This window comes from Castor canadensis, chromosome 9, assembly GCF_047511655.1.
Source record: "Castor canadensis chromosome 9, mCasCan1.hap1v2, whole genome shotgun sequence".
NCBI lineage: Eukaryota > Metazoa > Chordata > Mammalia > Rodentia > Castoridae > Castor > Castor canadensis.
The window spans coordinates 1,011,219-1,038,335 of NC_133394.1; the positions used below are offsets into that span (position 1 = coordinate 1,011,219).

General features: G+C 42.2%; 1 protein-coding gene across 5 annotated transcripts in view; it reads right to left on the bottom strand.

Annotated features, from left to right (window-relative positions):
• The window catches only part of Sclt1 (sodium channel and clathrin linker 1), a 160,518-nt gene that overhangs the window by 130,164 nt on the left and 3,237 nt on the right, over positions 1–27,117 (bottom strand). For 3 of the 5 annotated variants that reach the window (XM_074041163.1, XM_074041161.1, XM_074041160.1), the window contains exon 2: positions 5,698–5,765. The exons of 1 other annotated variant lie outside the window; for it this stretch is intronic. In XM_074041163.1, the coding sequence (XP_073897264.1) occupies positions 5,698–5,765 (68 nt within the window). Of the gene's footprint in view, positions 1–5,697; positions 5,766–7,930; positions 8,300–27,117 lie in introns of those variants that run through there. One more of the 5 variants, XM_074041162.1, reaches the window with a different exon arrangement.

The following is a 27,117-nucleotide window of genomic DNA, read 5'->3' on the forward strand; positions in this document are numbered from 1 at the left end:
CAGTAGAAAGATACTTCAGATACATTGCAAAATGACAGGGTTTTTGTTTTTTTTTTTTTTTTAGCAGTACTGGTGTTTGAAATCAGCATCCATAGCGCCAGCCCTTTTTACTCTGGTTATTTTACAGATAGGGTCTTACAAACTATTTGCCTTGACTAGACTTGAAGAGCTATCCTCCCAATCTCAGCCTCCTATGTAGCTAGGAGGCATGAGCCACTAGTGCCTGGCTTATGTTATTCTTGAGTATGATTAGCATGATTCATATATTATACCTTATAACTGGTAGTTTGCACCCTCTGAACAATGTCTCCTGTTTCCTCTCACACTCCAGCACTGGTGCCACAATTCTAAAGACTCCACTTCTCAGTGACAGCATGCTGTTTTTTCTCTGTCTGGCTTATTTCACTTAGCATGTCTTCGAGTTTTATCCATGTTGTCACAATGACAGGTTTTCTTCTTTCTCAAGGCTGAGTGATATGCTCATGAATGTGTGTGTACATGCACACACACATTTTCTTCATCTGCTCAGTTGTCAACAAACACAGGTTATTTCTGTTTCTTAGCCATTGTGGATAATGCAACAATGAAAATGAACACGTGTATCCTTCTGAGACAGTGATTTCACTTCCTCTGGACATATACCCACAAACAAAATTGCTGAATCAAATGGTACTTCTATTTTTAATTTTTTGAGGAATCTCCCTGCTGCTTCCATAATGGCAATACGAATTTGCAATCCCACCAACACTTTTTGATAATAGTCATCCTACAGGTGTGAGGCGATAACTCATTAAGGATTTGATTTTCACCTTCTTCATGACTAGTAACGCTCATATACCAGTGCATCATATGCATATCTTCTTTAGAAAAATGTCTATTAAGGAACTGCAATATGATCTAGCAATGTCATTCAAGGGATATACCCGAAGGAATGTCAGTCAGAGTACAACAAAGGCACCTACACACTCATGTTTACCTCAGTAGTATTCACGATAGCTAAGCTCTGGAAACAGCCAAGATGCCCCATGCTGATGAATGGATTAAGAAAATGTGGTATTTATATACAATGCAATTATATTCACCCATAAAGAAGAATGAAATTTTGTCATTTGCAGGTAAATGGATGGAACTGCGGAACACCATCTTAAGTGAAGTTAGCCAGGTTCAGAAAGCCAAAGGTTGCATGTTTTCTCTCATATGTGGAATACAGGCCTAATACAAATACAGTAATAGTACGAAAAACAGAGCTCACTAATAGAGAGGGTGGGTAAAACAAGGTGAATATGGTTGATGTATTTCCTATACAAGAATGAATATACAATTTTTAAACCTGTTGAAATCACCATAAGAAGGGGACTAAGATAGAAAGGAGAAAAATAGAGAGAATGAACCAATTCTGGGTTGTAATACATATATACATGGAAATGTAAGAATGAAATACTCTATGTAGCTATCTTAAACAAAAAAAGTCTTTTTTTTTTACAAAAATGGACAACAGGAAGCCCTGGGGGGTTGGTATCAGTGGGAGGGGGCAGGATATAAGGAAAGTGTGTAGGAGGGTAAATATGGCGGAAATATTATGTATACATGTATGTAATGGAAAAATGAGACCTGCTGAAACTATTCCAGGAATGGGAGGGAGGGGGAAAAAGGAGAATGATGAAGAGAGTGAATTCAAGTATAAGAACTTTTGTAAATGTCCCAAATGCATCCCCAGTACAACAATTTTTTTAAAAAAGGCAAAAAGAGAAAAATGTCTATTAAGTTCCTTTGAGCATTTTTAACTGGATTGTTATAATTTAAATATTGAGTTGTATGAGTTCCTTATATATTTTGGATATTGATGTGTTATACGTACAAGGTTTTCCCTATTGCATAGCTTGCCTTTTCAGTCTGGTATTTTCTCTGCTCTGCAGAAACTTTTCTTGATGTAATCCCACATATTTATTTTTGCTTTTGGTCTCATGTCCAAAAAAGCCATTGCCAAGGCCAGTGTCAAGGTTTCCTCCTGCTTCCTTGTAGGAATCAAGTCTCACAGTGGAGCCAGTTTTGAGGTGGTATTTCTGAATGGGGTAAGAGTTGACTTTCATTATTTTGTATGTGGATATCTTGATTTTTTTTCAACACCATTTATTTAAGATCACTGCTTCTCCACTGTGTATTCTACTCTTGACACCTTTGTTAAGGACTAGCTAACTGTACATGTGTGAGGAAGCTTCTGTGCTGTTTTGCTCCATTGGCCTATGTCTGCTTCAATACCAGTATCATGTTATTTTGATTAAACACAGCTTTGAATATAACTTGAAATTAATTAGGAGGTGTGATGCCTCCATCTTTGTTCCTCCTCACAATTACATTAGGTACTTGGGATCTTTGATGGTTCCATATCATTTTTAGTATTATTATTTTTCTATTTCTGTGAAAATGCCTTTGGATTTTGATATAGGTTGCAGTGAATCTGCACACTGCTTTGGGAAATATGGACATTTTAATAATAACCCTACCTATGAACATTTTCCCATCTGTGTCTTCAATTTCTTTCACTGATCCCTTATAGTTTTCAATGTATTTGGACTTTTTTAACTCCCTGGGTTAATTTTTTCTAAGCATTTTATTCTTTTGATGATATCTTAAATAAGACTTGTCTTAATTTCTTTTTCAGTTAATTCACTGTTAACGTACAGAACTGCAACTGATTTTACTGTGGATTTTGCATCACTGTTTTCATTAGCTCTAGCACTTCTCTACAGAATTCTGGGATTTTCTTATGTCTCAGATCACGTAATGAAAAATAGACATAGCTTTATCTCTTCTCTTCTGATTTGGATACCTTAACTTCTTTTTCTTGTATGGTGGTTCTCACAAGGACTCCCATGACTATGTCACTACAAGTGGCAATAGTAGGCATTCTTTTTTCTTTGTGGGCCTGGGGTTTGAACTCAGGCCTTGTGCTGCTCTTACCTTGCTTCCCAAAAAGCTCTTGTGTTCATGGCTGAATCTGACACTGGCTGTGAGCCTGTCACACATGGTCTTTACAATGTATTGGTAATTTGTTTAGTCTTTATCATGAAACGATGTTAACTTTGTCACATGTTTTATCTGCATCTACTAAGGTGCAGAAATAATTGTCATCCTTTATTCTATTAATGTGTTGTAGTACATTCATCAGTTTGCATACACTGAAACACCTTTGCCGCCTATAGATAAAATTTCATTGACTGTGGCCAGGATAAAACCGGTTTTCGGAAATAAATCTGAAAGTGCTTCACCTGTTCCAGTTCTTTGGAAGTGTTTGAGAAGGACTGGCATTCATACTTCTTTAAATGCTTGATAGAATTCACCAGTGAAGGCATCAGGTTAAGGTCTTCTCTTTGTTGGGAGATTTTTTTCTTTACTAGTGATATTCCTTACTCACTATTGGTCAGTTCAGATTTTCTATTTCATTTGGATTCAGTTTTAGTAGGCTGTATGCTTGTACAAATCTGCATGTTTCTTTTAGGCTATCCAATCTGTTAATGTATAATTGCTCACCATAATCTCTTATGAGCACTGCATTTCTGTGGAATCAGCTGTAAAGTCTCTTTCTTCATTTCTGATTTTATTTATTTGTATCATCTTTTTTCTTAGTCCAGCTAAAGGCTTGTCAATTTTAACTTTTCAAAAACTCAATGCTTAGGACTGGTGGAGTGGCTCAAGTGGTACAGCACCTGCCTAGCAAGTGTGGGGCCCTGAGTTCAAATCCCAATGCCATCAAAACCAAAACTAAACCAAACCCAACCCGACCCAACACTTGGTCCCTCCGATCTTTCCTATTTATTACTCGTCTTGACCTCATTTATTTCTGCACCATTTCTTGTACTTCCTTCTACCAATTCTGGACTCCACCTGTTCTTCTCCTAGATCTTTGAAGTTAAGTACTGGAGAACTTCATTTTTCAGTCACAGAGGCATTCGTCTCTGTGAGCCTCCATCTTACCAAGACTTCTGCTGTATCATGTATGTTTCAAGGGTCTCAAGATACTTTTTGGTTCCTTTTGATTTCCTCCTGGACTCAACAGTTATTTGTTTATTTAACTTTCCATATATGGAAATTTTTCAAGTTTCCTCCTGTCACTGATTTCTAGTTTTATACCACTGTAGTTAGAAAAGACAAATTGGTATGATTTCAGTTCTGAACAAAAAGGGCAGACAGCTGAACACAGTGACAAATGCCTATAACCCCAGTTGTTAGGAAGGTAAGCAGGAGGATCACAAGTTCAAGGCCAGCCTGGGCAACTTAGCAAGACCCTGTCTGAAAATAAAGTTAAAAAAAAAAAGTGGGATTGTAGCTCAGTGGTAGACCATTTGCCTAGCATGTGGAAGACCCTAAGTTCAAACCCCAGGACCACCAAAAAAAAAATTTATGAAGGATTTCTATTGTTTGCAGCAATGACTAAGTTACAGTAACAACAGACCTGAACCAATGTCCCTGGGTTCTACATATCCCTTGATAATGGTTTACTTGTAGTTCTTCCTTTACCACACACACACACACACACACACACAAAGTTAAAACTCTCCCAAAGACTTTTTTCAGAAATCCATACCTACTTCTATCCAAATCCTCCTTCTAGACCATCCTTGCAAGATAGTCAGCAGAAGCAAAACCTTAAGAAACTGAGCCAAACTAAGGATTTTGACTTAGGAAAGCTTTCCCTCACTTAAATGGTTGCAGTTCTCAGTTAAATAAGAATAAAAAATTGGATAGAAAAATAAGATGATCATAGTGAGTAGTGGATGAAGAACTTCAAGAGCCTCTGGACTCTGAGTCTAGTCTTTGGAAATAAAACCAGACAGCAGTAAGCTAATGCTGAGTAAACACTAAAGAAAATATGTACAACGGTAAGTATGCACAACAGAAAGTTCAGCAAACTAGCACTTCTGAATGCTTCATTCTGTATAGCTCAAAACCAATGTCTGTTCTGAGTGTAAGATTCCTTGATATAGAAGTGAAATGCATCACAGTGCTTACTGCTTCAGTGGAGTACCACCAGTCACCTAGCAGCACTATTTTTCTTTGATATTCTACAATGCAGGATCCATGGATAAGTTGATATATTTAATTAAAAGGCATGCCATCTGAGAAATGAAATACTGAAAGCAACGTCTACATTGCTACTATTTGAGCTAGCTATGCTGTCATCATTTTTTTTTTTTTTTGTGGTCACAGGGTCTTGATCACTGCACATGCTACCCAGCATACCCAGCCCTTCCAAGATTTGTAAGAGCTGAAAGAGTCGGAGCACACGGCTGCATACATCTGCTTTGTTTGTTTGTTTGTTTGTTTGTTTTGGAAGAGAACATGGCCCTGGGGTTTGAACTGAAGGCCTCACGTTTGCTAATCAGGCACTCCTACGACTTGAGACACTCTGCCAGTAACTGCATGCCTCTAGAGAAACAATTTCAGCATGCTTCAAAATTGAATTAATGTCAGCTGCAACTCCAGAAAAATAAAAGCAATTTCTATGGGCAAAGGACTTACTTTCATTGAGCAAAAACAAGCTTTCCCCTTACAACAAAGTTTTAAGCAAAATTTCAAAGTGTTGTAGGCAACTTCACACGAGAATCATCCTAAGCAGAATTTATATTGCACTCATAGTGACTAGAGGTAGTTACCATGGGATTTGAACCTAGCTTGTTAAGACATTAATCGACATACCTGTGTAGTTGAGTATTTGGAAAAATTTTCCATTTGACTTTGTCTAAGAACTTCACTTTGTCTGTGATCTGAAACAAATTGGGAAAAACGGTTTAAGTTGATTGGATAATGTTCAAACTTCTTACAACTAGAAAAATAACATGTATTATCTAATATAGCCAATGAAGAATGGCTAGTTTCCATGGCTTTCCAAAAAAAAAGATTAATCTTCAATTTCAATACACCACCTTAGAACTTAAAATTAGGCCCTTTTAAATTCCTAAGTGACTGCTGAAGAGAAAAAGAATAGCTACAAAGAACCAATTTTACTGATTTCACAAATTTGAATCCCTAGTCTCCCCTCACTTGCTTTTCGGTGGCTTCTGCGGCGTCTTGCTATTGTTTTAGCTCCTGCGTTTCACAGGAGGTGACTTTTCCCCGGCATCCACGTTATGTTTAGGGCTAGCACGACAAAGCAGTGCAGAATGCTTATTGGAGGCTCTGATCATGTCGGGACCTCCAGAGGAATCCCGTTTAATTACCTGCAACCTTCGATCTCCTAAGCTCCGTTTTGCTGCTGGCAGAAATAAGACTTTGAGTGGATCAGTCTGACCAAGAGTGAGGAAAGGATGGTGATTACACGATGTCTCCCTCAGGTCAGGAGCCCTGCTTGCCAGTGTACATTCAGTCTGATCTTTGGCTTGGTTCATTGTCCTGCAACAGGTGCTTCTCAGCTGTGTAGCTGGAGTATCACAGTCCTCTTGGAAGAAATCAGCTTTTTCTGCTGAGACTGTGATTCGAGTTCTCTGAAGATTTCGAGGACTAATTCTGTATCTTAAAAATAAACCCTTTTAAATAATTGGCAAAAAAAAAAAAATGGTCCCCATATGTATGTTTCTGTATTGCTGCTACAAAAACAAAAAAGAGCTGGGAAGCAAAGCTGTTGTCTTATTCTTTGGAATTTTTAAATCAGCTGAAACTCTTCCAGAACTTGTAGGATAAGGAACCCAAATTAAACAGGAGTGGTGTAAGACAACATGAAAGAAGGTAACACTAAAGCTAAGAGCTCAGTAGACATACTCACATCAAGAAAAGAAACATACACAGGATATATCACCCAGGGAATACACAATCAACGTTCTTTTTAAGATCACAGCGACCTCTTAAAATTGATTACTTGCTGGAAGTAGAGCATATCTTAACATCACTGAAAGGAATAAACACAAAAAGAATATTCTCCAGGGAAGTAAAAATTAGAAGTGAGAGCCAAAGCAGGTTGGAATCCTGTATGTGGGGAAGAAATCACTCTTTCAAAACCCATAGATCTGAGGAAGAATTACAGAATAAATTAAAAGCAGTTTGAACTGAACCAGAGTTTAAATGTGAGGCACCCCAGACCTTGCTAAGAGAGCAGTCTACAGCTTTAAACGCACACTTCCTTTGAGTATCCCTTACCGAAATGCCTGGTGCCAGCAGTGTTTCAAATTTCAGTTTTTCAGATTTTAGGTCATTTATGTGAACCTTATCTGTTGAGTATTTCTAATTTGAAAATAAAAAATCCAAAATGCTCCAACATTCATCACCATGTAGGTGCTCAAGAAGTTTTGAATTTTGCAGCATATTGGACTTTCAGAGTAGGAATGTTCAACCTGTACTAGAAAAATGTCTGATACTACAAATCCATTCCAAAACATTAGAAAAAGGGTAAAAAGTTAAACTCAGAAGAATCAAGTGAAGGAAGTAATAGAGGTAATCCCTGAAAATGAAGAAATAGTGAACTCACAAAAAAGAGGATCAAAAATAAAATTATCTCAAACGTTACTTTAACAAGCGTTTCATGAAATTCAAGATATATTCAAGACAAAGTCAGCAACGTCAGACAGGAGGGAGCGTTCTTCATATGATAATGGGTGCCTACAAAAAACACACAACAAGCATACTGAAGGGTGAAACCGCTGAAAACTTTCATTGGAAACTGGAAATTACACAAGAATAAATTCTCATGGCATTTACCCCGCCTTCGACTGGAAATCTCAAGTTAATGCTATGAGGCAAAAAGTGAAAGAAATAAAGGGTACAAAGGCCAAAAGTAAAGAAAAAACTGTTTAATAGTCTTGAATGTGTGTGTGGTTACTCCAAATGAGCACAGGTAAATTATTAACATCAGTAAGTTTAGCAAGGACTTTAGATACAATGTCAACACACAAAAATCAACTACACAGCTATATGCTTGTTAGAAATATTTTAAAGCTACCTGGGTGTCAGGAGAGACACAACACTACTCAGAAGTCAACAGGCAAGGAAAAATACACGTCTGCAGAAGGGTGCACACCAGAAAGTCTGGGAAACAAGCACCCTGGGCAGGAAGCCCACAGGGATATATCTGACACCATGCTGTCTCTCTCCTGCTCCTGGATTGGACAGGTTGGGTTCAAAGTCTACGCAATTGGCTAATTAGAAAAGGGCTAGGTTGGGAGGGGCTTTGGAAACAAAAAAGTTTAAAAGTTTAGGGAAACAATAACTATTTTTGGTTATCAGTTCCAGAACCAGTGGAATTCTTGCCCCACTGAGGAAAAAGAACCCTTTGTTCTTTGTTTTCAATAGAAACTTCTCTCATATTAAGCTGAGTCCATGAGCAAGTATTTGGGAAGTGAGTAAATAAGGCGGTATTACTGATTAAATTCTTTGACAGAAAAGACCTGACCTAAGCTGATTCTTACAATTTCCCCCTTTTACTTTCAGGTCTTTTTAAAAAAACTTAGCTAACATTAATTAACTTTCTTGTTTGACTGTGTCTAACAGGAGATTGTCAGGGTAAGAGACAGGAGTCTGTTTGGTGAGTGAGGTCTCAATTATCTTTGGGTGAACCCTCTCACACATGTATGATATAGCACACTCCTGTGGTCATTACTCCTAACACAATTATGAGGGAAGTGAAAAAGGGCACCATCATGCTTTTCCATTTTCCAAACCACTGTTCCAGCAAGCTATGACCTCAGTCATCTACTCTGGAATTTTCTGCAAGTTCATTGGCAAGAGTAGCTAATTCCTGTAAAGCCTTTGTAATGGTGCCATCAGAGGCGGTATTCTTGGAAATGAAAGTACAACACTGACCTTCTACCATTACACAACTCCTCCCTTTCTGCTAACTTCACGCACAGGACTAATCTAGTCTGCCATGCCATTCGGCTTGTGGCATCTCATTGCTCTGCTCTCCCCTGATGGCATCTCTAGAGTAGTTGACAGATCTCTGCTGATCCAATCTACATTTTTATTGACTGTGGACCACCAGAATAGTGCAGACTGGAAGCCCGCTGCTATTTGATTTCCAGCCTTGAGTTCATCGGGGACTCCTTGGGGGACTCCCATGCCATCTGTATAAACATAGTGGTCAAGTGCAGTCATGCCTTCTGTGCTTCTTTTATTTGGGGACTGGCTGGGTTGTTGAAATGCCAGGGTGAAAGAGAGAGCCAACTGAAGCAAAGCACAGGTGTCACTCCAACTTTCCAGGAGAATCTCAAGCAAAGGCCCTCTACCATCCAACCAGACATCTGCTTAGGCTTTGGTCAATGCATTTTGACTGCTTATCTCATCAAAGGATCAACCTCTATTACAGCCGGCCAGGTTACCCATGAACATCAGCAACTCCCCATACCTAGAGAGGTTCAAGATGTAGTTGGTGTCAGGGGACAAAGAACTGATGGTTCGAGGGTGCTTCTGTCCCACACATTTTGCCTCTGGAAGCAGTAATTACAAGGTCTTAAGACTCACTTCCCCAGGCTGAAACCTCTGATACAGAGCTATCATGCATGCCATACCATTAGGGTGTAAGGTCCATCCTCGTGGGAATGAGACCACCTGAGTCTCTGGTCTAGCTGCAGCACAAGTGTAATAACCAGTCTATTTGAGGCATGCACAGATTATTTACCCATTCCAACCAGACATTTGTCTCACCAGTCCAGTCTCTTATCTCTAGGGTTTGCTTAAGTCAGTTACTACTGTTACATGAACCTTTTCAGGACTGTTTGGTGACTTCTCCCATTATCCTCCTCTGGAGTAGGGGTGTTAGAAAAACGCCACACATCACACACAAAGGAGGCTCATGGGCGGTATCTCATGTCCAAAGTTTAATAAGCAGACTGGCTGGCCGAGAGAAAATAGCACAGCAGCTTCTCTCGGTGGGTCTGACCAAAGTAGCATTTGGGAGAAAGCAAGGGCAAGGGACAGACAGAGAGGTGGTGGGAGATAAGGGACAGTGGGCTTTGATCTGCAAGGGATGAGACCAGCTGCATGAGCAAGGTCTAGGGGCAGGCAAAGGGAGGTGGCAGAAGATAAGGAACAGTGGGCTTTGATCTGCAAGGGATGAGACCAGCTGCAGTTTAGGCTGCAGAAGGGGCAGTTCTTATCATTCCCACATTTTTTGTTTAATAATGATGATGGTAGGGGCTGAGGATCAGGAATTGGGGTGAAACATCGGTCTCTTTAGCTGCTTTCTCCTGGTAAGGGGTGTTTTATGGGGCAGGATCCTCAGGCTCCTGTGGCATCCTGGATGGGGCCTTTACAGTAGTTTTTCCAGGCAGTTTTGGAGAGGTTGATACTCCTGGAGGTACAACTGGTTAAATTTTTGATTAGCAGTAGCAGACATGTAGTATGACACAAGGGAGGAAGCTTAAGAATGGGAGAGCAAGAAAATTAGGCATCAGGATGGGCATTGGCCTGGAGAACCAATGTGAAATGTTGTTCCCTAGAGGGTTTTAAGAGTCCATTCCTTAAGAGGTGCTGCCACCAGGGGATCCCATTGAGCCTGACAGCAGTGGGTGTTGTGAGAATGACCAGATGAGGGCTGGTTCACCAAATTCCCAATGGAGAGAGTAGAGGATCCTTTTAAGAGAACAAGAGCCCCCGGTTTAACAGAAATTGTTATAGGGTGGGGCAGAATCTGGTCTGTATGCTCTTTGAGAAGCTCCCTGAGAAGGTTAAGATAAGGCAGGTAGTCGGCCAGAGGAGCAGGGTCTGTTGGAGGCAAGTTTTCTAAGAGAAATGGGAGGCCATATATTATTTAAGGCCCAAATAGGAATATTAGGAGGAGCATAAAAGGTGTCTGCTAAGGGACTGCATATCTAGAGATCTAAATTTTGTAAAATCCTATAACTCCCAAGCTTGCTGTAAGCTGTCTTATGGTATGAGGGGAGGGAAGCAGAAGATTGGGTTGATTTACTCAAGACTCAGGGAGTGAGTTTGTCTCTTTAAGAACACACCTAGGTAGGTGACCTGAGGGAGACATAAAGGGAAATGGAAGATTGGGTTGATTTACTCATGACTCAGGGAGTGAGTTTGTCCCTTTAAGAACACACCTAGGTAGGTGACCTGAGGGAGACATAATTGAGCCTTCTCCATAGAGATGTATTCCTGGAGGCCAGAAAGTTTTAAAAGGGACTCAGTTGCATTGCACATGAGGGGCTCTGTGGCTCTGCATTGAAGAAGGGTGGCCTCTGGGTAGTGCCAATCTAATGAGTCTCTGGTTAGGGCCTGTCTGCAAAGATGAGGGCTGTCTTTAAATCCTGTGGCAAGACTGACCAGGTTAGTTGTTATGAAGTGTTTGTGGGACCTTTAAAGGCAAATAGAGGCTGACTGTCAGGATGCAGGTTAAATGTAACACTTTTGGATAAAAGAGAGATTTAGCTCATCATTTTACATAAACTGACACTTTCAACTCTGTAAATGTTTGTACCATATTTAGATAAAGTTTAGACACTGAGCACAGTTATAAGGTGGTCATTTAAGAGACCATTTCATGAGCAAATGTATAAATGAACTCTGATTTAGTAGTACTTAAAGTTTGACAAGATCAACAGAAAACACAAATAATTTTTTTTGATAAAGTTCTTTTTTTGTAATGGTTTTTTTTGTAGATGTTACTCAGAGCAGAACAATATTAAGATAACCGTGTTATTTTATAGACATAGAGAATTTGATTTTAGTTTGACATGACCCTAAAAATCTTGTAGGCAACTCTTAGATTATATTTAACTTTAACTTTATTACATATTGAAGCTTATTATTATACATTTTTAAAACTTACTTAGACCTTTATATAACATACTAAACCCTTTGATGGCTTGCCTTTATCTCTCCTATTTGAAACAATTTTTAGGATAAACCCTTCTTTATAAAATCCTTTTTCATCTAAAAACGTTTTTTTTCTCAAAAAACATTTTAACTTCTCAAAAATGCATTTATTATCGATCTATATCTCTTTTAGTTGTTTACTTTGTAGTTTGTATTTTAAAATTAACTTTTATAAGAATTTTGAATTTATTATAGGGGCTGAAGTAACTAATTAGTAGTCCTTGTTGTTTTAAGGAATTTATGGTAGGCATAAGTCCTCATCATCCCTCAGGCATGAGGGGATATTGGTTTGGGTGTGGAAACTGTGAGGGATTTTTGAGTTTTATTTGAATAGGGAGGGCCCTCAAGGCTCGCCCTACACTCATTTCATCAGTTTACATTGTGGGATCTATTTGTTTCTGAAGGAGGGGGCAGCAGAAATAGCTGCCTGGGGGGAGGAGAATTTGAGGTTTTTGTTGAGATAGTAAATCCCATCCCAGCAGGGACATTGGAGTTTTAGGTACTATGAGGAAAGAGTGACAGAAGAGGAGTTCTTCCCAAGAGCAGGCCAGAGGCCAGGTAAACTTGAGCTCTAAGTGCTGGCCAGATTTGTCCTGAATGATAACCTTGTCATTGGACTGGGGACTGGGAGAGAAAAATAAGACGGAGAAATGAGCTCCACTGTTTGGCAGAAAATGATCTTTTGTTTTTTTGTCATAATGGCTACCACGAGGCTCTTCAACATTGATGCCAAGAAGTGGAGTGTGGGCAGAGGGCTGGGACCCATCAATCCATCTGGAGACGGAGACGGGGGCACTTAGACCTCCACTGGTTACCCTTGCAGAGAGGGCAGGGTCGCTGTTGGGGGCGGGGCTGTCTCCCAGGCTGTCCCCCTTTAAGCATTCTCTGCAGAAGTGCCCCTCCTGTCCACCATGGTAGCAAGTTCAGGATACAGGCAACAGTCGGGTGGGGCCAGCAATGAGGTCATGTCTCTTATTTTTCTCTCTGTTTGTAATGTCCCAGTTATAATATACAGACATGGCTAGTTCTATTAGTTGATCCAATGACTTTTTGTTTCCTTCAGCCATAGGCTGAGTTTTTTACAAACATCAGGGGCTGACTGTTAGAAATTTATCTTTGAGGAGAACCTCTCTTACGTGTGCCTCTGGGTCCACCGTGGTATGCTTTCTGATAGCATCCTTAAGGTGTTGTAGAAAGGTAAGGGGATTTCCTTCTAGGGCATTGCTGTAAAGCAAAGTTGTTATTTTACATTGACATCTGACACTCTGGAGAGCAGGTCTCTGAACTGTTCTGGGCCTCAGTTTCCTCATTTGAAGAATGAGGGATCTGGTCTAGGTTAAACTACTTTTTTTTTATTATGAGATGGCTGAAGTGGCATTAATATCATTTATCCTTTTTATCATTTTTTGTATTTAGTAATGTTGGAGAATTGAACCCAGGGCTTTGTACATGCTGGGCAGACATTTTTCCATTGAGATACTTCTTTAGCCTCAAATATTTTTTTGTCTTTGGCTGTGCTGGATTTGAACTCAGGGCTTTATGCCTGTAAAGTAACACTCTACTGCTTGAGTTATGTCATTAGTCCCTCTTAGTGTGGATCAGTTAAGGGGACTGTCTGTGCCCCTGTAGGTAGGTGTATTTATTTACTCATTTCTAGGTGTCACTAGTATTGGGGCTTATTGTAAGTGGTAATCATTTTTAACCTGAGTGGCTTGGGCCAGACCCATTGTTCCTTTTTCTTTTTTTTTTTTAATGAGAAAAGAGTCTGGTCTAGTAGAAGCATAATCTCTTTTTATGTTAATTGAAAGGCTTGGGCCTCTTCCTACCATTGCCTGTTGAAGGGGGAAGCACCCATTAGGACATTCTGAATATTGGGGTGGCTTAGAAGGTAGGGCAGAGGGTGGAGCAGTAGGGTGGGCCCTGTCATTGATAAGGGGCTTTTCTGGTCCTCCTTTGCATGTTTATCCTGTGGCTTACAAAGAATGGCCAGCATTTGAGTATCTAAATGGTTAACTGTGGAGCCAACCTGAGATGAAAGAAAATTTGTATGGGGACCTTAGTTTACTTTTTAACTGTTATAGAAAAGGTCTAATTGGAGCACGGTATTGTAATTTAAGGAGCCCTGTGAAGGCCACTTCTCTTGGTCACCCATGGCATGTTGAGGCCAGGCCTCAGTACAAAGCTTTTCACATCTACAAGCCAGAAGACTGGAAGATGCAGATCTCATCTAGAAAGAACAATACGTTAGGATCCTGCCTTTTAGCTAATAGTAGGCAGGCTCTTTAATAAAGGCTACCTTTTAAATAAAGGAATAAATCATGTGTAAAGTTAGAGAAGGGCATTCAGAGGGCATTTTGGGCCAATAACAGTACCATATGGGACAACGAGTGTTAATATTTGGAGGGAAAAATTTATGTTGAGGCCGAAAGTATAGAAAATTTTAAATGAGAAGTTTAGAGACCACAGTAATGTCTATTTTGTTATTTTTGGAACTATAACCTTGAGTTAACAATTGGCTTAGAAGGGCTGGGTCTGGTGCCAGGTGTGAGGTGGGACTAGGAACAGGGCTTGTGCAAGGCACCACTCCCTCCACAAACACCCGGGACAAGTGAGCCTGTCTGCCTAGGCCTGATGCTGTGGCCCATCGCCCCTCCCCCCTTCCTGTGTACTCTGCGCGCCTTTATTCTAGGGGCAGTGGCAGCAGGCCACAGCCATAGCCACGTGTAGCTGGCGACCCAGGATGTGCTGGGTCCTCTCTATGGATTTTTTTAGCTATGGCAGGCATTTTTGCTGTGTCCAGAAGCTGGCATCCTATGCATGAGTGCGCCAGTTTGTTTTCCCTCCTCCCCTTGTGGGGGTGGAATTAGGGCATGAGCATGGCAGCTGCAGTTTTGTAAGCGCTTTTCTAAAGCAGCTGATTTAAAGTTTCTTTAGATTCAGAGGCCTGGCAAACTATTTGGAATAATTTAAGTCATAAGTACCATGCTACAGGTTTTTCATGGGAGGCAGGGTCCCAGTAAGCCCAGGGAGGGGAAGGCAGACAGAGACAAAGGACTCATGGTGAGACCATGGAGAAGGCAGAAAGGTGAGCTGACATCTTAGGTAAGGGAGGGGAAGGCAGAGCCTGGAGGCATGACACACGCCTGAGGGATTAGCCATCACCTGTGTCTCTAGGTCACTCCCATTGACTGGTACTGGCACGCTTTCAGCAAAACAAAACCTCCAGTCTCTGGTTGCTGTCTCAGGAAAAAGGGACATTAGACAGGAGGGGGGAAAGAGAAGCAGTCATCAGATGCCATAATCAAATAGGACTCCGCCAATGTAGCATGAGGTGTACTGAATAAACTTGGGGCTTGGTCTCAGCCCACAGGAAGGGAGCATGAGCTCCCCAGAACCGGAAGGACTTGGGCAGGGGAGCAAGAGGTGCAGAGAGAAGGCTTAGAGAGGAGATAAGAGAAGGCTTGGACACAGGGAATCTCCTTTCGTTTTCCAGTGCGTTCACAGAAGGTGTAGAGATCCCTGAGAATGTTAGGGTCGAGTGTGCCATCTAGGGGCCATTTAGAGTCACTGTCCAATTGGTATTGTGGCCAAGCCTGATTGGAAAGAAAAATGAGGGTTTTTTTGCCTATAGATAGGGGCTCGAAGTTGACCAACAGACAGCCCAGAGGGGTGTTTGAGGGAATTTTGGAAGGGCCAGCCCCCATGATGAGACCCTGTCCAAGGAAGAATATGGCGGGTGTTCCCAAGATATTCCTTTCCTGGACAAAACAGAGAAGTGGAGGGACCTCAAGGGAATGTCTTCACCAAGAGGATCACCCACGCCTCAGGAACCAGGTTCCTGAGCTCAGTGAGCCAGGACCTAGAACTAGGATTTTCCCAAATGACAGAGAGAGAGAGAGAGAGAGAGAGAGAGAGAGAGAGAGAGAGAGAGAGAGAGAGAACGCCACGACTCACAACCCGAGGAAGCTCACCAAGGGAGGACCGAGGAAATCAGCCGGTGGTGGGCAAGTTACAGAAAGCGCACTGGCCTTGAGGAGGTTCCCTGTGAGCGAGAGTGATGATGGCAGCACTAGTCTAGGGTCGGGGTCCAGGCAAAGCAGTTCAGATCTCAGTAAGTTCATCCAGGCTTAAGGAAGGCAGCTCCCACCTATGAGGGCCTGAATTTACTGACTGGGAGAGCAAGGTCGATGCCTCAAGCTCACCTGATCCAAGTCATGGCACCAAAATGCTAAGAAAACGCCACACACCGCACACAAAGGAGGCTCATGAGAGTTATTTCATGCCCAAAGTTTAATAAGCAGATTGGCTGGCCGAGAGAAAATGGCACAGCAGCTTCTCTCGGTGGGTCTGACCAAAGTAGCATTTGGGAGAAAGCAAGGGCAAGGGACAGACAAAGAGAGGTGGTGGGAGATAAGGGACAGTGGGCTTTGATCTGCAAGGGATGAGACCAGCTGCATGAGCAAGGTCTAGGGGCAGGCAAAGGGAGGTGGCAGAAGATAAGGAACAGTGGGCTTTGATCTGCAAGGGATGAGACCAGCTGCAGTTTAGGCTGCAGAAGGCGCAGTTCTTATCAAGGGGTGGTAAAGTGGTTGAGGATGCAGAGAAAGATTGGCAGGGTCTCCGATCTGGATTCTGAGCCTGCCTATGAGGTCAGACCTGGACATTGAGACCCCTACTCCATAAGGGCGGGATGCAACCTGTGGGTTCTCCCAAGCAGCCTTTGGGTTAAGAATGGTCAGTAGGAGAGGATTATATTGGAGATGTGGCAATTTGGGGGTGGGATGTCTTTAAGTTACACTTACTGTTGGTTTTAGATGGGCTAGACCCCTCAAAGGGCTTCGTGCATTGGGGTCTGCAGTCCATCCCAGTCCGGACAAGGGCCTCACCCATTAGCAGCGGTCTCCCCTTCTGGACACAAATTATTTGTCCTCTTGGGATAATTGTCTTTGATAACTTAAATCCCCACATGGTAGGGCTAGACAGGCATCAAAGTGGATAACCTGGGGGTTAGGAGCTTTAGCAATATTTATAACCAAATTTGTAGGGCACATCCTATCTTGGGTAGCAAGGAGCAGTTCATAATCTTCACACGGCATAGATAGTGCAGCCTGAGCACAGGAGATAGCACCAAGGATTACCAGGCAGGTTCTCATAGCCTTTTTATAATCAGTTTCATAGGGTCTGCGTATGGACTGGCCGTCCATCGTTCTCACTGCCAAGGGTCAGGAGAAATTCTGGCTCTGGTATAATGGGTCCAACCTCGTTCTGCCATTTGGTGAGCTGTCTCCGTCGTAAGACTTGATAGGGTCCTTCACTCTCAGTCCCTGCTGACCCAGAAAATTAAGCAAGTCAGTAACTGCCTCTGTTATGACCCTCAAGATTAACAAATCATCTACAGATCGAAGTAACTTAATCTGTGGGGAGGTTTTAAAAATCTGCAATACTTGTTTAAGGATTTGTCCAAACGGGTTAGGGGAGTCTGTGAATCCCTAAGGCAGGATTGTCCATCAGTATTATTGTTTTCTTTCCATTTAAAGGCAAAGAGATCTCTGCTTTCCTTACCTAAGGGACAGACTCAAAAGGCACCCTTTAAGTCTACTACACTAAACCATTTATGATCATGTGGTGTCTTGCTGAGGAGGGTATGTGGATTTGGGACCACTGGGTGTCTACTTTGTACAATTTGATCGATGGCTCTTAGATTCTGGACTGATCTGTAAGAGCCATTAGGCTTCTTAACTGGGAGGGTTGGGGCACTGTAAGGGGTCATACAGGGTGCAAAGAGGCCATTCCTGAGTAGCCCCTCAATGATGGGTTACAATCCCAGTTCCCTCCAGGGTAATTGAATGCTGTTCCCTCCTGACATTACTTTTCAGTTTAATGTAAATTGGAGGAACTTTTTGTCCTCCTTGGTTTCCATCCCTAATGCAGACCTCCTCCGGAAGAATTTGTTGTTCTTCCTCCAGAGGTAACAGGTTGGGAGATACCTGAATCTGTTTTTTGATGTATGTTTAATTCTGTTCCCAATTCCTAAATTAAATCTTGGCCCAAGAGATTGGTTCCTGCTTCAGGGATAAAGACAAAGACTACTTTTGTCTGTTTATCTTACGGTGGGGGCTTCTCTGAATAAAGGGACATGGAATCTCTCTCCTCTCACCCCAGAAACTAGCAAGCTATCTGCATACAAGGGGGATGGAATGCTAAAGATAAGCAAGGTACCCCAGAATCCATTAAAAAATGTTATTCCATTTAGTTCAAATCCTGCCTCTAGATTTAGCATGGAATCTTGTTAATCCCTTAAAATAAAAGAGCCCCTGGAGCCTCTAGACTTCCTTAAGCAACATGAGGGCTATCACCTGCTCCTCTTTTTTCCTATTTGGGCATTCTCTCTTGAAATGCCCCTTCTTACCACATTTGTAACCTTTATTTCTCCCTTTCTCCCTTGGTTGTCCTTTGGTGATTGCCCTTTCTGGCATCCTCCTTGGGGAGCTCGCTGCCCCTGAGCCTGTGAGCCTGCTCTATTTTGAGTCATTTGCTCTATAATGGACAGCATCATACTGGCCTTTTGCTTTTGTTTTTCTTCTTCTTTCCTGATATAAACCTTTTGGGCTTTGTTTAATAGTTTTTCCATATTTTTGTCTTTCCAGTTTTTTTTTTTTAATTTTGTAACTTGTTTGCTATGTCAGGCCAGCTATTTGTTACAAAATGAAATTTTAACATGCCCTCACCTAGGGGGTCCTCCACATTTAGTCCTGAATATTTTCCCATCTGATCTTTCAACCTATTTAAGAATTCAGCTGGGTCTTCTTTGCCTGTTGGACATCAGAGGCCCTGAGTATATTTCAAGATCGGAGAACTTCTTCCTGGATTCCCTTTATAATTAAATCTCTGAGCTCTCTCATGTATCCTAATGAACAGCATCATTATTATCCCATTGTGGTTCCTCATTGGGGAGCTCCCCATCTGCGGGGAGGAAGGACATTAGGACCAGAGGATGCTCATACTCCCAAGTCATCATGGCTGCCTCCCTTATCATTCCTCTTTCCTCCCTGGAGAACAGGATGCTCAGAATGGACGTTAGTTCAGCCCATGTATAAACCTGTGGGCCAAGGAATTGGCCATGTTGACCCGCCACCCCATGTGGATCTTCTAGCAGAGACTCAGTTCTCTTCTTAAATTTCTCCCCTCCCAGCTAGTGAGAGGGGCGTTACCCACCCACTAAGGTAACCTCTTAGAGAGGGATCAATTTTCACAGGGGAGATGGGAAGGTTTTGGATATCCTTTATATATTGCTCCAATTCCCTCCTCAATCTGGAGAAGGAAGTGCCTGGTAAGGGAGGGGCCAAGGGTGCTGTTGCTCTGCAAGGGCCCTCATTTTCTCCTTCTTTTCCTTCCCTGGGTGAATTTGCCTATGGGCTTCCTGGCCTCCTGGATGGAGAAGGTTCAGGGGCAGGGCCCTTGGGTCTATAATGCAAACAACGTACTCCTATTGGCTTTCTTTCTCTTCCAATTTAGGGTGTTCAGTCCTAGGGACTTTAATCAGAAACAAAGTCACAGGTCCCCTCTGATAGCAGAGGGCATAATCTATTTATTCCTGGCTTTCTGGGCTTTTATCAGTTACATATTCTACAAGTACTTGGCAAACTCAGTCTTTACTGGCGCCAAATATTAACCAGAAAACAGACAGTCTTAAGATTGGGTCCTGTGTCCAAATGAAAGAACAGTATTTAATCATTTTTTGTTTCACTTTACCTTTTGTCCTAGAATTTTCTACCCAATATAGTAATATGAGATCTAGAGGGCTATCTGGAGGAATTGAAGATGAGCCTAGTTTCTTGGGAGCCTTTCCTAAAGTTTCTTTTTTATTTCCCATCCCAAAATCCGGGCTGTGTTATCCCTGAGAGAATATTCAACCTCCCATCATGGAGATTTCTTATACTTCACCCAAAGTGCTTCCTCTTCCTTCCACCAGCTCCCTTGTGGGCTTACCAGGGTTAGGAATCTGGAGTTGGCACTTGTTTTGTGTCTGGGACGAGCTCCAGTCACACCCATACAGCCTCTTTCCAGATGTGTCAACTACCAAGGCAGTACTTTTGATCTAGACTTTGCTGTTGGCCACAAAGATCATGGACGTCTCCAGCCCTGAGGCTACTGCAACAAGGCAGCAGGACATGCATCCCCTGAGGAGGTGGTATCCATGGCCCACTTGGTGGTGACGTGAAAATCCCGGGTAAGACCCCATGTTGTTAGAAATATCTTTAAGGTACTGGGGTGCCACAAGAGAGACGACACTACTCAGAAGTCAATAGGCAAGGCAAAACTTACTTCTGCAGAAGGGTGCATACCAGAAAGTCTGGGAAGCAAGCATCCTGGGCAGAAAGTCCACGGGGGGGTTTATCTGATGCCATGCTGTCCCTCTCCTGCCCCTGGACTGGGCAGGTTTTGGGCTCACAGTCTACACACTCAGCTAATCACAAAGAGGCCAGGTTAGGAGGGGGTTTTGGGAAGACAGAATTTTAAAAGTTCAAAGAATAACTGTTTTTGGTTATCCAGAACCAGGGCATCTAGTGGAATTCTTGCCCACTGAGGATAACAACCCTTTGTTCTTTGTTTTTAATAGAAACTTTCATCGTATTAAGCTGAGCCCATGAAGCAAGTGTATGGGAAGCGAGTTAGTAAGGTGGTATTAAAAAACCTAACCTAAGCTGATTCTTAATACCGGAAAAGTTAAGTTAGAAAATAAAAGATACTATTTATAGTACCATCAAAAATCAATGCCTAGAAATAAAACTAACAAAAGGAGTGCAAGACTCCTATACAAAAAACTATGTAATATTCAGGAGAGAAATTAAAGACTTAAATAAGTGGAGATGAATAACTCATGGTTGAGAAAAGTCAGTATCATAATATCATGAAGCTATCAATTTTCCCCAGATTGGCCTACAGATTCAATGCAATCCCAGCCAACATTCAAAAGATGGTATTACAGAAAATGAAAAGCTGATTCTAAAGTGCAGAGGGAAATGCAGAGAAAATGGCCAAACACTGCAACAGAAGAATGAGGGGTAATTTACATAGCAAGGCAGTGGCATGAGAATGACTAGTCAGTCCTCTGTCCCATGATAAAATACCTGAGATAACCATCTGAAAAGAGGACAGGCTTATTCTGCCTAACGCTTTCAGAGGTTTCAGTTCATGGGCTCTTGGCCCTTCTTCATGGGCCAGTGGGGACCAGAACATCATGGCAAGAAGCATGTGGCAAAGCAGAGCTGACCTCTTAGCCGAGAGGAAGGCGGCTGAGGGGAGAAGGAGGAAAAGAGAGAGAGATAGAGAGAGAGATTGAGAGAGAGAGAGAAACAAGGGCTGGAGACTAAATCTACCCTTCAAAGGCACACACACAGTGACCTATTTCCTCCATCAAGACCCCCATCTCCTAGAGTTTCTACCGCCCCACAAAAGCAGCACCAGCTGGGGACCAAGTTTTTAGCACATGGCTACAGTGGTCTGTAAGATCAAATCCATAACAAAGAATAAGCAAACCTGGCCCATGGAAGGGGGTTCGAACTCAACATACCAATGTCCACACAGCACTTCAGTTACGATCAAAGGGGCACTCCAGAGTGGGGAAAGAGGCAGTAGTTTGGGAAAGGGGCAATCTTTTTGTATGTGGTTCTGAATCAATCAGATACCTTATGGAAAAGAATTTAACTTCATTCATAAAAAACAATCCCAAGTAAACTGCAGATCTAAATGCAAAGGCCAAGACAATACTGTTTCTAGAAGAGAATCAAGAAAATATTTTCCTAACTTTAGGATATGGTAAGATTCTTAACTAGAACACAAAAAGAACCATGAAAGAAAAAGACAATACAAGGAAGGATATTCAGTATTTATCAAAAAGAGACCATAAGAAAGTAAAAATGTAAGTCATAGCAAGGAGAAGAAACTTCCAACATGTGGAACCCAGAATAGACAAAGACCTTCTGGTGAGAAGACTTGAATGGGCACTTCACAAAGAGAAATAGCGAGGTGGTCAGAAAACACAGAAAAGCAGCTCAAGCTCATTAGGCATCAGGAAATATCAATGTAAATTATGATACAATTAAAAAGTTAAAATCAAAAATCAAGAATTGGTGAAAATATACCTAAATTGAACTCCCATACGTTGCTGGTGGGAGTTTAAATTAGTAAACTTTAAAATTAAACATAAACACCATTTCTAGCAAGATACCCAACATTGCAGGTGCAATTGAGCAGAAGAGCCATAACAAAAAGTGATAGGATTTTCCAATGGCCCACCATCTGGAACTAACCCAATATCCATCACAAGAGGAATGGCTAAACATATGTAATGAATTAAAAACAGTAATTCTCTACAGTAATAAAAGTGAACAAATTAAATCCATATGCAAAAAGATGGATATTTCAAAAACATAACGAATAAAAGAAGTCAAGCACATAAAGATATATATTTTATGATTTGTTTTTAAAGTTAAGACATTGGCAAAACTGAATTAACTATGCAAAATTAAAGACACTGTTTACCTTACTATCTTTGAGGACAAAGGACGAAGTGTGATTACAAGGAGGTTTTGAGGTTCTAACAATGTTCCATTTCTTGACCTGAGCTGTGTTATATGAATTTTGCACTTTGTAATAATTCACTTGGCTTTTATTTGTTTTCTTTTTTATCCATGCCACAAATAAGCAAATATACACATACACACATACTAACAAGTTGCTTTTGTAACTGCTATACTCATTCACTGATGGTATCTTTTATGATGCTCAGTTTTTACTTCTAATGTAGTATATTCATAGATCGTTTTCTTCCAGTAAAAACAAACAAAAAACCTGTGTCTATGGACATATCTTCCCCTATCCTGAAGACATAAAGACACTCTTCTCGTAATTTTTTCTGAAAGTTTGAAAATAATTTATTCCTTTGATGAGCCCAGAGATGACTTTTTTAATATGCTGTAAGGAATTATATTACATTATCATTATTGTTGCTGTTACTGTACTAGAGATTGAACTCAAGACCTACAGTCTATTTTTCAAATAGGGTCTTGTGCTTTCTGCCCTATCTATCCGCATGCACTTCCCACCTAGCTGGAATGTGAGTGTGTGTGTGTGTGCGTGTTCAGAGACAGCATAACAGAAACCAGCAAACACTGTTTGAAAAAGAGAATGGGAAGAATGGGAATATAATGGAGGGGTGAACTGTTAAAAATATACTGTACACATGTATGGAATTATCACAATGAAACCCCATCATGTTAAATGTGTGCTAATGCAAACAATATTAAAACATAAAAATTAAAAAGATTACTTATAAGAGAGCAGATGGAATAATACCCAAGTTACAGCATATGTAAAACAGTAGTAGTTAAAAAAAAAAAAACCACACGAAGGAGTTAAGGATATGGAAGAAAATGAAGAGTTTAAATAGAGGCCTTGAGGTCAAAGAACAGTTACAATTGGAGTAAGGTACTTGAGTTTAGGATGTCAAACACAAGGCAATTGTATAGGACTTTTGCCTATGTGCGAAAAGAAATACAAGGACCACTTTGCTGCCTGACGCAAATGAATAAGCTGATGGCTTGCAGGGCACTAGATATCAGACCATGATGATTAGAGACATGAAACAAGCAAGTGTGGGTCTGGGGAATCAGAAGACAAAATGAGCCAGTGGCCCTGTCCCCTTTGAGAGCACTGTGGGCTCCACATCCTGTAAAGGGAGGGACGGGTTCACAAGTCATGGCCCCCTAGGGATACCTCAAAGTGCCACAAGGCTGATGAACAGGAGGCTTTCGCAGGACTGTGTATACATATGTTCCTGCAGAGATATGCTAAGAGACCACTCCTGTGCCTCCCCTCCCCAACAGTGTGTTTGTACAGAGATATGTCAAAAGGCCACTCCACCCTACTCCTAACTCCTTCTCCCCAACAGAAAGGACCAAATTAAAAAACCCCTCTGTGAATGACAGGGATTCACAGACTGATTTTCCAGGTTCTCTATCCATCTCTAAGGGCAGCTTTTCTTTCCTCGCTAATAAATCTTACTTGATTGCTAACCTTGCCGTCTCATGAGTCAGTCCCACTGGCCAATTCTTTGGCTAGTGAAGGCAAGGACTTTTGCCACCAGCCTGCAAAACAAGGTAAACCCTAAGGCTGCACCAGCTGAATGACTTAAGAGATTTCCAGGTCACAGCAGACGGTGGAAATGCAGGCAGAGACCTCCAGACTCTGTGACGCAAGGAGTTGGAGCTGTGAGTTGGTAAAGACCAAGTGGACTAGATCTGACTGTAAAACAGATTAGAGAGACCCCTCCCCCTGGGGCCCTGTCATTGGTAGTGATAAGTCTTTACTGGATGTGTCCTCTGAATGTTTATTTTCCCTTTAAATAAGCTAAGGTGTTGGGGGGTGGAGAGGTTTGACTGCTAGCTGACACCGTTGACCTTCCCCGGCATCCAGCTGCCTTGAGCAGAGGACTGTCAGCCCAGCAATCACCTGGGTGGTCCTCATAACAGTCCTGCTGCTCTGAACACTCCCTGGACACCGTAAAAAGCTCCACTGCAACCACAGCTGCTTGCTGCAGAAGCACAACTACTGCTCCAGAAGTCACTGTCCCACCATGACGGTTGTCAAGAGTTGTCCCAGACTTTGTCACCATAAGACCTGGTGAGCTCTAGATGACCTCACAGTTATTTCACCCAGGTCCAGGGAGTAACACTCCCCCTGGTGGGCCACAGAAGGCCCGTGACTGGTGCAAAGTCTGTCCTTCATTTGCACGAAGGTCTGCTGTGACTGGTGCAGACACTTGCCACACCCCCTCTCTGGCTATATAAGCAAGCTGTTTAACGCACCTTGTGAGTCAGCCTGGAGACACCTGTGCTGTCCCCTGCTTTGTAGCATTAGACCCCAAAAAGGCTTCTCTCAAGTGGTCTTTCCTTACCTACTTATGGTCTTTATCATGAGGAGAACAGGCTGAGCTGGTAGCAGGAAGAGAGGACAGAGGAGTCAGCAGCAAAGAAGATAATAACAGTAACAGGGCCGGCAGCTAAAGAGCTCCAGAAAACATCAGGGAAGAAACAACAGGGAGCAGAGGCAACAGAGATGCAAACGGAGGTGAGAGACGAAGCAAGCTGGTGGCGAAGAAAGAGTGAACGGCTGCAAAGAGCCAGAGAAAAGAAACCCTGGGTCCCCCGTGCTGAAGGGGTCCCAGGAGTTGCCAGGTCTTGAGGACACAGGATCCAACACTCCAGGCTAAGAGCTGTGATACCAGCAGCGCCCATGACATAGGGGTCCATGGCATACAGGGCTATGTGAAGATTGGCAGGGAGGATTAGATCCAAACCTCCCCTGGACCACCCCAAAACCCCTTTCATGGTTTACACTGCATTTCTTGTGGTCCCTTGCATCCTGTGGAGAAGGGAATGGGCAATAACTGTTCCACTCAGTTCTGAAGGCAATGCGCAGAGCAGTCCACCTGTCACCTTCAGCAACCTGCTTACTAAGGATTAAGGCTTCATGAGTATTACTTGCCTCTCATGCATGCGATTACAACAGAGTGAATCATGGGGAGGGACACACGCAGTCAAAAATCAGTCACATAGCATCTGTCAATCAAATCTGCTAATCACCTTCATCCCACCTATAAAAAGAAATACCCAGGCTTTTCCCACTAGCCTGGCTCAAGCCACATAAAATAGCCAGGTAGACCCCAGACAACAGTGCTCTTGAGCTATGTGGCTGGAGCCCTCTCTTGATGGTGTTACTTTCACTTTGTTTTCGATACACTGGGCTGCTTTGCCCTGCACTCCTTGTCCCTTGGATCAATCAATTCTTTGATTGTGACCCCAGACAAGAACCTGATGTGCCCCCCCATTCCCCTAGTAATAACCCCACTGCCACTGGAAGCCCAGGACTATAAGAGCTGGCAGGTGCCGGGGTTGCTGGAGGTTAAAGCCCATAGTAAGCCTCCAGTCTGAGTATCAAGACCCATAAGTCTCTGGCTGCCAAAGCCTGATGCAGTGCCACTTGCTCTCAGGGTTTGGAGCTGTGAGTTTCTGGCTCTGCCAGTCCAGTCCCTAGGCCTTGGGCACTCAAAGGTCTGGGACTGCTAGCACTGGACATACAGCTGCTCCTTGCCCACCCATGATTCCTATCTGGTTACAGGCAACTGACTGACAACAGCAGGACAAAGTACAAGTTGAGTGTCCCTCTGTTTGAGTCCAGAAATGTTTCAGATTGCAGAGTTTTTCAGATTTTGGAATGTTTGCATATACTTTACTTGTTGGGCATCATAAGGTGAAAATTGGAAAGGCTCCAAAATCTGCAACTTTTGAGTATCATATTGGTCCTCAAAATTTTGGATTTCTGAGCACTTTGAGTTGGAACAGAAATGCTCAAACTGTGCAGGAGAATCTGTGAACAAAGAACTCTGGGTCTGAGCTCTGCAGAGGTTACACCTCGAATATACCACAAAGTAGTGAATTGTCCTTTTTCTGTTACAGAAACTCCGGCTCTGCTTGGCTTCATAGGTGAATTCTACCAAACATTTAAAAGAAATAATACCAATGCTACACAAGCTCTTGCAAAAAACATAGGACAAAATGTTTTCCAAGTAATCCTAAGAGGCTGGCAATACATGACACCAAAATCAGACCAAAAGCATCATGTGCACAGACTCTAAAAATGTACCCAAACTCCTTTTTTTTTTGGGCAGGGGGAGTGGCGATACTGGGGTCTGAACTTGTGCTTGCTAGGCAAGTGCTATAATACTTTAGCCTCACTCCCAGCCCTTTTCTCTTTTTTAGTTACTTTTCAGATAGGGTTTCATGCTTTTTTTGCCTGGGCCAGCCTTGGACCATGACCGACCTTCTGTATAGCTGGGTTTAGAGACCTGAGTCCACTATTCCCAGCTTGTTTGTTGAGATGGAGTGACTACGGTTTTGCTGGCCTTCAACCACATTCCTCCTGATTTCTGCCAACCACGTAGCTGGGATTACAAGAGTGTGACATCAGACGTGGCTGAAACAAATGCCTATAAAATCGAATCCATAATTTAGAAAAAAGGTTGTATATCATGACAAAGTGGAGTGTACCCCACAAAGGCAAGGTGGATTCAACATTTCAAAATTAATTAATGAAATTCACCCTATTTGCAAGCAAAAACCCAAAAAACAGTTGATCATCTCAATAGAGGTAAAGAAAGTATCTAGAAAGTTCCCACATCCATTCTGTAACTCCCAGCACAATAGGAACGGAAAGGCCATCCTCAACCCGGTGACACTACCCATGACAAAC